The sequence below is a fragment of the Balaenoptera ricei genome, chromosome 3, assembly GCF_028023285.1.
Source record: "Balaenoptera ricei isolate mBalRic1 chromosome 3, mBalRic1.hap2, whole genome shotgun sequence".
NCBI classification, from domain to species: Eukaryota; Metazoa; Chordata; class Mammalia; order Artiodactyla; family Balaenopteridae; genus Balaenoptera; species Balaenoptera ricei.
Genome location: NC_082641.1, coordinates 125,122,787 through 125,134,900, shown reverse-complemented (window position 1 = coordinate 125,134,900; position 12,114 = coordinate 125,122,787). Strand labels below are relative to the sequence as shown.

Sequence of the window (12,114 nt, the reverse complement as noted above, 5' to 3'; positions counted from 1 at the left end):
AGTTCCCAGACAACTGGTCAAGGGTGATATGGCAGGTGATGGAGCAACTATCTGGAGTAGGGTGGAATGGCCATGATGGAGATTTTGCAGAGAAGGGGGCATTTGAACCTGAGCCTGAGGAATAAGTAGGAATGCGCCAAGGAGAGATAATAGGGAAGCTATCCCAGGCAAAATAAAGGGCATGAGTAACGGCATGGGAGTGTGAATGGGCACGCCCAGGTGGAGACAAGATACTAGCTCAGAGCATGGGAAAGAAGCAGAGCACACAGGGAAGCAAGTAGGCACACCTCAGCAACTGCTGTTGCTTGCTCCTTGGCACTGAAAAGCACTTCTGCCTGATCCCCATCTAATTGTCAATACTGGCAGTGGAACTAACTCCAAAAGAATGATTCCAGTGCCATTTATAAACACACATTAGAAAAACCAGGAGGGTTTTTCTTTCCCTATCTGTAAAACTCTTAGTTTGAAAGATAGGGCAGGGCTCATTAGTAGAGATCCAAAAGCAAGTTGTGTCTATATCTTATGCAACAACCTAAATTCCACAGCAGATGATGTCACCTATAAATGCCCTATAAATGGAGCAAGGCTTCAGGTGCATCTGAACAACTTAACTGCATCGATACCCACTGCTACAAACATGGCTGTCTCAGTGCCACGGCTGACAATTGTTTGGGGACTGCTTGTCTTAATCCTGACTTGCCAAGCCGGTAAGTACCTGCAATCGCAGCACATGCATTGTGCAGTAGTTAGCCATGACTGGAGGACGTCAGTGGCGCGGATCCAGAACATAAAGGGGAGAGAGGGGAACTTTGGGCACTGCAGAAAGAGCACTGGACTGGAAGACAAGAGACAGATCTTCTAACAAAAAGAAAGTAGGACTTTTATTCAAATGTGCTTAGGTTACAGTCTCTATCCTCAGTGAATGTATGAAGTTTAGAATGATTTTTTTTCTTATATCTTCATGTGATATAGTGACACTATTATAATTTCCTTGAGAGCTGGGGGTGTTTATTTTTTAATGATTATAACTAATAATATTCAAAGGCGAAGAGTCTGGAATAAGACTCCTAGGTCTCGCTCTACCACGAGTCAGAAATGTAACTTCAGGCATGCTCTTTAACCTCTAAGGGCTTCACACTTAAAAGGGAATATCAATGGTTAACTTTCTCATTTAGTTGTCATGAAAATTAAATAAAAGAGACAAAACATATTGGAAAAGTATCTGGTCCATCATAAGCACCCAATAAATATTAACTGTTACTGTTATCATGTATCATCTCATTTGATTCTCATAATCTTTTTAAGTAAAGGTGCACCGTTTTATCATTTCCCTTTTTGCAGGTAAATAAACTGAGCTTGCAGAGGGAAAGTTATTTGAGCATAGACACAGGTAGAAGTGGCACACCTGGGATTGAAACCCAAGTCTTTCGATTCTTTCTATTCTAAAGCATCTACTTCTTTCATGTCTGTTCCAAGCACATAGAGGACCAAAAGGCAGCAGGCAGAATTCTCATTAATTAATTTTTGGTTTACAGAAGACAGTGAGCTCTTAACTTGTCTCCAATCAGAATGATAGGTCAGAAAACACAGACAGTACAAATAGTAACAGAGCTTTCTGAGCTCTTCTAAATGTAACTTGGCAGAACTCCCACCCTCCGTCACCCACTGTTCACTGGCACAACCCACAGGCAGACACTCCAACAAAGCTACAACAGGGATGGGCTCAGAGACTACTGTGCCCATCTACCTCTACAGTAATCACCGTGGTAAAGTAAAAAGTAAGATTTATATCCTAGAGACCAGTCCCAGGTCTGTCTCTCATGAACTCTGAAACTGGTTAAATCAGTTCACTGCTTTGAACCTCAGTTTCCTCATCTGTAAAATGGGATAATTACCAACTGCACCAGGTGAAATGAGCATGCTTTTGTCACTTTGTAAACTATAAAAACTGTATAAATATCAGCATTACTGTGTTTTTTCAGAACTTTATGATTATATTGACTAAGAAACTCAATCAGGTAGTTAATGTAAATAAAGGCTACCCCATATTTTAACTGAAAGGAGAAAATATTCAACTATTGGCTTTGATAATTTGTTTCTGGTATGTCAAATTTCTTAATTTTTATTATTTTTCAGCATTTTCAAAGTTCTTAATATTTTAGCAGCATTTTAAAATTTTTGTATCTTTAAGCACTAGCGGAGAAAGCTACTATGAATCATTCTGTTGCTACTATTATTAACAATAGTAATAATAATACAATGAGCATTTATTGTGGGCTCACCTTAGACCTGGTACTGCAATAAGTGATTTATATAATATAGATATAGAGATACATAGATATGCATATATATACATACATATATATGATATACATCACACATAAATAAAGTATCTTTCCATCTTGACAATAAGAAACTGAGAGAATAATTAAATATTGTTTATACAGTTACACGGTGAACGTTTTGCTGAAGACAGAATCAAACTCAGGTATATAGGACTCCAAAACATCACCCACCATACTCTCATACCTCTCATTATATATGCGATCCAAAGGCTGGAGCCAAGGATTTGATCTTCACACACACTGCAATCCAGGGCTCCTTGCATTTTGAAAAGTTAGCATTTAGCATCATATTAAAATAAAAAGTTAAAGTAAAAATAATAAAATTAAATTGTTATGCAAGTAGGCTGATAGGAACACAGAAAAAAGGAACTCACTTGTCATGCAAGGAATTTCTGGTTCGCAGCTGGTAAATGTCTCCAGGGGACAGTTTCTTGAAGGCAGTATTATATCAAATGAGGAACATGCTCTGTGAAGTTAAAAAAAAATAAAAGTTCAAACCCTGGCTCAGCCACTTTCTATATGTGTGACTTTAAGAATTTCTCTGAGCATCTGTTTTCTCTCCTGTAATCCTATCACTGAACTGAATAAGGATTAGGCATGTGATGAAAGCACATCCTAGTACCTGAGCATCACAAATATACCTTCCCTTTCCTTCCCCTTCATGTAATGAAAACAAAGCAATTCTGGTCACCGTGGTTGCCCTGTGCTTTATGTAAGGGTCAGGTCCATATATGCCCATTTTTGCCTTAACTCTTAGCAGCATATGCTATGTACATAATAGTAGGCTCAAAAACACTTGTTGAATGAAAAAAACCAACAGCTGAACAAATGAATACTTGGTGGTTAGTATATTGATCTTGGTTATAGGTCCCAGACTGGTAGTGCTCCTATTGAATTTTTTGCAGTGGCATAGTAAACAATAAATGTTTGCAGAATTGAAAGCCATATTTTTTACTAAGACTTTCTATTTTAGGATATAATATAAATGCAACTCTTCTCACTAATTTGACAGCCTCCACACCAAAAGCTAGTTACATCTCCTTCATTCAGAGTAATGGGGTACATTGTATAGAAGTTGGGACTTCTTGAGTCAAAATGTGTGGTGGGATTGACAGATAAAATACAGGGCACCCAGCTAAAGTTGAATTTCAGATAAACAATAATTTTTTCGTTTAATTATGTACTAAATATTTCATGGGTCATTCTTACACTAAAAAAGTATTGTTATTTATCTGAAATTCAACTTTAACTGGGCATCCTGTAATTTTATTTACCAAATCTGCCAACACTACTTGTGAGGCTACAGTAAAACTAAAAGACAAAGGTCCTACTTCATCCTGGCACCAGGGTGCAAAGGGGGGGCTGTTCGTATCTTTAATTGCCGCTCTTGCATTGCTTTTAATCTCCCAAACCACTTAGACCACTAAGCAAAGCCAAACCCCCCCCCCAAGGGACCTTGCATGTCACCAACTTCACTCTGGATCTTTGGCCTCATTCCAAAAGGCACTTGACTAAATATCAGAAGTAAGAGACCTGCAGTTACAGTACCATCTTCTCTTGCTATTTGTAAGATCTTCTGCAAGTCACTTAATGTTCTCAGTTTCTGAGTCCGGTGAGCTCTGCATACTCCACAAGATTGGTCAAGCTTAAACTTACACAGTAGATGTAAAATCATTATTTACAGAACTACCACATGCTGTACAAGTGACAGAATTTCTCCTTGTCATCATTATTATACTACTCTCAACCTTATAACAGACTTGTAGTTAGATCATACCTTTTCTGTCAAAGACTATGCAGTTCATCACAGAGTGCTTAAGAACCTGGATTTTAATACCAGGCAAACATGGGATTGAATTCTGATTCTGCCACTTACCATCTCTGTGACTTTGACCCCCTCCTAAACCTCTCTCAACTTCCATTTCTTTACCTTTAACTTCGGATAATAACTTTGCCTCCTTCATACTGTTGCTGTGAGAATAAAATGAGATAATGCACGTAGATTGCCTGTCATAGGTATGTGCTCAGAAAACGCTACCTATTATTATATCATCCTCCTTATTATCATTTCCATAGGTCCAGGGATTACATGAGAAAAATACATTAAAACCAAGCAATCTGCCTTTCAGTCCCAGCATTGGCATTTACTAGCTGCTTTAACTCTGAACAAGTTCCTTAACCTCCATGAGCTTCAGTTTTTTCATCTGGAAAGAGAACCAATGTCTGCCTAAGCATCAATATCTGTTGCTCTGTTTGGTTTCAGGAATAAATGACATAATGCACGTGAAGACAATCACCAGGCAGGCACTAGATACGCAATAAATATAACTATATGAAGCTATATAATTAGTGAGAGGGGGTATAAAGAGCTCTAGTGTTCCCTACAATGAAAGAAACTTCCCTTTCTTCTTGCTGAGAATCACCCCGAGATTCCATTCTGTTTTTCAGATGACAAACCAGATAGCAAGCCAGATGACAAGCCAGATGACTCGGGCAAAAGCCTAGAACCAGCCTTTCCAAAATTCCTAAACCTCTTGGGCTCGGAGATCATTAAGAATGCGGTGGAGTTCATCGTCTGCTCCATGATAAGGAGCAAGTAAGCACTGAGATAAACCTTGCTTTTGTGGTAATGACCGCATTGCATTAAAATGAATGAGAAACAAAATTGCATGCATGCCAATGTATTGTTTCAATTGAAACTTGTTGCCTACCTTAAGATATATTTGCATCTGCATGAATTTCCCTGAACTCTTTTGGGGTGAACACATTCCCAAGGAATTTATGGAACAAGGGGTTCCATAAAATATTTTTTATTTCAGGACCAAGTAGAAAGGAAGAAGAGCACCGGACCAAGGGACAGAAAGCCAGGTTCCGATCTTGACACAGGTGTTATTTATCCAGGTGTTATTTACTGGGTGATCTGGAGTTAGGCTTTCCCTCCCTGAGTGCCTCAGTTTGCTAATCTGTAAAGTTAAAGGAATAAAGGACCCGCCCAGTGCAGACACAGTAATTTGCTGATGAAGGTGGTGGGTAGAGGTGTGCTCATTAGTATGATGAGTTCTGTCTTTATTTTCTGGTTTGAGTAATTCAAGAGGGTTAGCAGACACAGTAGCTATTCTCTCCTCAGAGGCAATCTGGAGAACCTCTCTTATGAGGGTTTGTTTTGATCACGAGAGATTGCCTTGATGGCAAATTCCACAACCCAGAATCTTCCCATTATTTTCAACCTGCTTCCAAGCTCCTGTGCCCAACTCCTAATACATCCTACCCAAGTTTACATAGCTCTGATTTTTACATCTACTTTACCCTTTCTTCATTCTTCCGACATTAATCTCCCCAAGTTCAGCTCCCCAGGGTCTATTTCGTTCTTTTGAATTTCTAGGTGCTTTCAGTCTCCACTTCTCTGGGGCTCTGCTCTCTAATTCTCTCCTTCACAGCCCCCTAAGCAGAGTTTGACAAAGTGCAGTCTATTACCTGCTTCAGAATCGCCTGGAGAACTTATCCAAAACGCGGGTCCCTTCATCCCATCTTGCACCTTCCTGGGGCAAGGCTATATAACATGCCTTTATAACAAGCTTTATAACAAGCTTTCAGGTGATTCTTATATACAACAAATTTTGAGAGCCCTTGATTGGATGCTCTGGGTTACATGGCTGAGCCTTAAAGTTCCACACAGCCTTTAAATTTGTATTCATCTTTTGTGTAGATGTGAATCTTTGTATTTTTCTAGGGAAAGTGCTTCTGACTTTATAAGATTCTCAAAAAGGTCTATCACCACTAACAGATTAAGAGCCACTTCTATATAGAAGTGATCAGGGGCCATTTTGTATCACTTGATCTGCTTAAATCCATATATTACTATCATGTGAATGGGCATGATTCTGCATACAATCATCATGAACAAACTGTTAAAACACAGATGTTTATTTTGTGTTTTTATTTTTCATATTGTGGTTGCTTTTGCAACTGTTGAGTTCCCATGACTGTTAGTGTAAACAAGGAAAAAACTGAATAATACCTATTATGTACAAAGTAGAGTTTAGACTCCAGTTGAATTCATATTGTTATAAATCACAACAATAGCAAGGCAAAGAATTAGAATAATAATTCTTTTTATTCCTTCCCTGGGGAATTCCCTAGATATAAAATAGCACATGTTTTCTCTGTTAACTCTGAAAGTTGACTATCTGAAATACTAAAGAATTGTTGTCAGCTCTGGGTTCAGAAATGGCACCTCTTCTACCATTTTCTTTTTCCCTCATTTTATTCTGGGTATATGATATTCTTTCTGTTCTTGGAACTTACAACTGTCTCAGGCTCTCTGCTCTTGCTTTAATTTCTGCCTAAAATGCTCTTTTTTCCCTCCTAGCTAGTGCTTTGTCCTGCCTCTCATCTAAAAGTCACCTCCTCCGAAAACGATTCTATAACCACTCTTATTAATACAAACTTCTTTTATTCCCTGGTTATGCTCTATCACTTTCCCTTGTCATTATGTCTTTATAACATATCAGCATCTCAAATGATTAATTTATTTTTAATCATGTAACTATATGAAAGTAGAGATCAGATATCTCTAGCTTATTGCTATAGCACAGTACCCTATAAGTCATATCGGGCACTTAGTAAATAATTGTTGAATTAATTAAATAAGGAAAGGAAGCTTAGAGATCAGATCTAAAGCCCACATACCCCAATTTGACTGAGACATTTTGAGGGATCTTTGTTGAAAGATACAGCAGTCCTTGCTCAAGGGAACAAATCTAACTGTCCTCACTCTGTCCAAGAAAAGACCATAAATATAACAGGGGATGGGAAATGGGAAGAGACCAGCAAGAAGTATTCCTAAGAACTTAATACATGCTTAGGAAAGTCAGGGCAGGAATTGTGAAGGAAAAAAGTCTAGACTGTAAGCCCCTTCTCCTCAAAGAATTTGCTGTCCTTATTGTATAAGATGGCATGAGCAAATGCAATGATAACTAGAATACTGAATAAGGTAAATGTCAGCCAAACATCACAGTTAATGTCTAAGGAAAGGAGCTGTCACTGAGGCCAGGATGCTTAGGGGAGAGTTTATGGCAAAGGTGAGAAGAAATTTGGGTCGTAAAGGACTCAATGAGATTTGATTAGAAAGAGAGAATTGCAAAAATATGGAATTTCATAAAGATAGAAAATTTGCTTTATTTATTCCTATGTATCCAATGCCTAAATACTGTGTCAAGCACATAATAAATGCTGGACCATAATTTACTCATCTCTTACCTTCTCAGCAGCTACCCCACACCCAATCCTTAAACAGTGGAATGGCCTCTGGCATTAATTCATGCTTCTGGAGACCTAAGTTTTAGACTTTGCTTTGCAATTTACCAGCCATGTGACTTGGACAGGTTTTTAATCTCTTCGAGCTTCAGAGGTTTTTTTCATATGTAAAATGATTAAAATTCATTCACTTATCCATTCAACAAATATTTATTAATTCATACTATATGCTAGGCACTGTTCTAGGTGCTGGGGATATATTATGAAACAAATATATCAAAATATCTGTCTGTATAGAGTTTATATAGGAATAGACACCAAACTAATAGATTTGTTGGCAGATTTAAAGAGATAGTTATGCATAATGGCTTGTCAAATTTGAACTATTATGGAAATCTTAGACCTTACGACTGTAAGGTAGTAAGAAAAGTATTGCTCAAATATTATAAGATACCTTAGTGATGATTCTAATATTCCTGATCAGTCTAAATCATAATTCATTTTTTTCTCTCTCTTTTTTTTAAGAGGATTTATGGAATGTGATGATAAAGAAGAAGAGAAACAAGAAGAAGAACATTCATCAAAGTGACTTCAACCAGGTGATTTTAACCTAAAAACTTACAACCAAAAAATAGTATATTGAACAAAGGAAAAAGGGTCTGTCTGATTTACTTAATAAATTTGGGCACCCATATTTACCCATAAGCAGAAAAGGGGTATTTTTTGTGTGTGTTTTTGCTTTATTCTTGCACTTGTTTTTTTAAAATTGATTTTAAGTAGATGTATTTTTATCATCTCAAAGTCACTGACTTAATAAGATTCTCTTAAGAGAAGAAGCACAGTTGTGGGGTGAAACAAGTAATCACTGGAAGTGAGGAGATCCGGTCCTGTCACAACCCTGCTTGGAACTTGACTTGTGCAAGTTCCGCCTATGAAAGGAGGGGCTTATATGCACTAAAATCTAAAGACCCAGGTAAACAGGCAATTAGCTACTCATGAGAAGAGTGAGATTTACTGAACCTAATTCCAGGAGAAAGGACTAGTAAACTCTCTAATCCTGCAGTTAGATTTATGTGCAAATAGTCTGGTTTGAGTCCTCAGAGATACCTGCTGTTTCCTTATCCAGTTCTCTCCTGAGAATGGATATCGAAATATAAATACAGAAATGTTAGACTTGAGAAAGTAATTCTATAAGTAACTAGCATGAAATTAGTACTTCTGTTTTAGGCAGTAAGCTAAATGCTTTATATGTAGTACCTAATTTAATTCTATCTAACATTCCCTATGAAAAATATGTATTGTTATTCTTAGATTTTATAAATAATGAAACCAAGTCTCAGGGAGCTTAATTAATGTGGCCAAGTTAATAAGGGAGGAGGGGTGGATCTGAATTCAAACAGCCTGATTCCAGTCTGTGCTCTATCACTCAGCAATAGAGCTGCTGAACAGCGAATAGTGTAGGAAGAGGCAGTAGAGAATAGTGATTAAGCTGTGTGATCTTAGACATACCTCGAGGTGCCCATAGAAATAAAACCCTACCCCTTTGGTTAGTTGAATTACCTTATATGCATCTCCAGGAATCATGGCCTTTCCCAACTTTTTCCCTACTGGCTTCATTTCATAACAAGGGAGTGATTGGCGTGAGCTTAGAAAGCTACTATCATATTACCCTGGAACTTAGCCCACCCTTTTCCTTAAGCTTCTAAGGATGGAAATCAGACTTGCGCATTGGAATCAAGGTGTGCCCAACGCAGACACGCCTGAATCTCACCCCAAAGACAGCTAAGCTTCTAAAAACACTCACCTGTGTTTGCATCTTCCCATTCCCATCTTCTCAGGGAACAGCCTACCTCTTGTTGCAGGTATCCTAACATTTTGCCTTCATTCAGGCTCATTGGTGCTCACACCCTGAATCTTTGGAGTGCCACCCTAGAGGTTCAATGTATGAGACAGTCCAATAAGCAAGGCAACATGAAATTTTAGAAAGAGCAAAAGCCATAGAGAAGATGTAAGTTCAGCTTCTATCTTGGCCTCTTATTGGTTGTGTGACCATGGGGAGGTCAGTTGGTCTCCTTGAGCCTCACTTTACTCCTTATTAATATTTAAAACGTTTGGAACTTAATTGTTCCAGACCTTAATGTCGGAAATTTTTTAACTGCATATAAAAAAACTTTGAGTGGATTCACGAACCAACTGTAGATGCCCTAATGGGCAGAGAGGAATGGCTCTGTCTAGGGATATAAACCAAATGGACTAGAGAGAAAGACGCCTCTAAGGCAGATATTAAATTTTGGATGGTTTGATCAAGGCTGTCTCTCCAAACTCCAGTGACTGTTCATTTAATAAATAGTTTTAAAAGTTGCATTTGTATGATAAGTGCCTCATCTAATCAAAAGCAAATCATGACTTTAGAATTAGTGATTCACAGCAATGCCTATTTCCCCAGTATAGAAAATTTGGCCAAAGTTTTAGGTATTTCCTAAATTAAGATAGGTAGATAAATAGATACATATGTAGATATCCCATTTTTCTCCTACGACATATGCCTCTTTCTTACATAGTCCTTTAATGCTTATTTAACCCATGCGTACTATGTGTCAGATTCTGCCAATGCTACCAAGATGAATAACACTGTCTCATGATTAACAAGTTTATGGTTTGGACTATCACCTAGCAGAGTGCACCCCAGGATTGTGCAGGAAAATAATGAAGTTCTATGTACAAGTGCCGTGGGCATGCCTTGGAGAAAGAATATAAAAAGGAAGCCCTGGAGGAAAGGGTGGGCATTAAGAGGGCTTCACAAAGAAGGTGAATTTCTGCATGCAATCTCAGATGATGAGCAGAAAAGGGCAAGTCCTCAAAAACTAATCATCCAATAATTGGACACCTAATTAATCTGAGATTCTCCCAACCTCAGCTCAATCACATTGATATGATTTCCTTATGTTAATAAACTTACAATCTTAACTCCTAATGTCCTGCATCACTTGAAATCATGGGGATTCAAGTCTCCCAGTGTCTGAAGTCATTTGACATCTTAAAGTATAAATTACCTTTCTTGTGTTAAAATAAGAATCCAATGAATCTCACCAAGATTATGAAAGAAGTAAAAGATGGGAAAGCACTTTGTGAATTCTTAATATCTATGTACATTTTTAAAATTAAGAACATAATATACTTGGACACACTAGATGACATGTTTAGACCTGCTGAGTCAGAACTTCCTAGGGAGGGAGCTAGGAATAAATAAATTTAATAGGAAATCCTCAAGTAACTAATGAGTAAAATTGCAGATGGGCATGACATCACTCAATATCCACCCCATGAAGTCTGATGGGAAATATTTCTTTTAGAATTTAGAGCAAGAAAAAAATAATTTCCTTCCCTCAGGACTGCTTCCTCATTTCTGGTTATAAGATTTATGTAGCTTGGTTTATTTCATTTATTTACTTTTCCTGTCTATCCAGAAACTCAAAGAGAAACTGACGACTCAATTTACCCCAGTAAACATATGTGCATTCTCCCTTCATCCCTGTTGTTGATTCTTGCCTTTACATTTTTGTTGTTGTTGCTTGTTTCTTCAAATATATATTATAGTTGATTTCATTATAAATCATCTCAAGTTCTAAAGTGGAGAGACATAAAAATGTTAAAGAAAAGATTAAAATATCTTTGTATTTTTCTTAAGTCTTTAAGCCCTCTTTAGCTGGTAATTGTTTCCCTGTCTCTGGTTTGTGTTTCTAAGGACATACCCGCATGGCTCCAGAATAAGGCAAGGGCAGCTGAATCCTGCTTTTCCAGTTCTTTTGTTTCACAAGTCCTCCAGGACAGAGGCCTCAAAGCAGCTCCCAGCAAGTTCTCAGGATTCAGGTCCTGGCTTCAACCAAAGACAGCTTCTTTTGAACATCCTGACTTTGCATTTTTGCTTCTAGGAGTCAAAATAAATGTGTCCTCTTTGGGGACACATATCCTACTTCATTAAGATTTTTGTTGGTGGAAGTAATTTTTCCTGAAGCATGTTTAAAGTTTTTAATGATGCAAAAAATGTGAAATATATAAAAATTATTATTATCCAGAATAACTGAAGAACATATCAAATTAAGAAAACTAAATTTCAGATAACATAAGGCCAAAGTCACAGAACCAGTAAACAACAGAAAGAAGATTTGAACCTGACTCCAAAGAAAAACCCATTAACCCCTAAAAATGCATGAGGTTTCAGAGTTAAAACTTTCATAAATCCTTTTTGGAAAAGTCTTTCAAAAAATCTGAGCCTACACTCCTGGGCTAGTAAAAACCGACCTATTAAAAAAAAAATTAACAAGGTTATTGCTGTTCCACAGTTTTTATTATTCTCATAGAATAGCAGAGTGCCCTTGAAGACATTTGAAAATGGTGGATGGAAGAGTCCTTGACAAGTCTAGTGCAGTTCTTTCATTTCTTCTACCACTTGTTACACAGATGTGGGTCCTCAGTGGCAATTGGTGTGGTTCTTGCCCACTTGGTCATAAAG

At 37.6% G+C, this 12,114-nt stretch overlaps 1 protein-coding gene across 1 annotated transcript; it reads left to right on the top strand.

Annotated features, from left to right (window-relative positions):
- Positions 1–637: 637 nt before the first annotated feature.
- Positions 638–8,190, top strand: C3H5orf46 (chromosome 3 C5orf46 homolog). The gene is made up of 3 exons (XM_059919109.1): positions 638–707; positions 4,794–4,941; positions 8,127–8,190. The coding sequence occupies exons 1-3, from the start codon at positions 638–640 to the stop codon at positions 8,188–8,190; spliced, it is 282 nt and encodes a 93-aa protein (XP_059775092.1).
- The last annotated feature ends 3,924 nt before the right edge of the window (positions 8,191–12,114 follow it).

Excerpts from the sequence above, each read along its gene's own strand:
- C3H5orf46 (XM_059919109.1), top strand. The coding sequence starts at position 638 with ATGGCTGTCTCAGTGCCACGGCTGACAATTGTTTGGGGACTGCTTGTC. Across the intron at positions 708-4,793 it reads AATCCTGACTTGCCAAGCCG|ATGACAAACCAGATAGCAAG; the intron begins GTAAGTACCTGC and ends TCTGTTTTTCAG. Across the intron at positions 4,942-8,126 it reads TGCTCCATGATAAGGAGCAA|AGGATTTATGGAATGTGATG; the intron begins GTAAGCACTGAG and ends CTTTTTTTTAAG.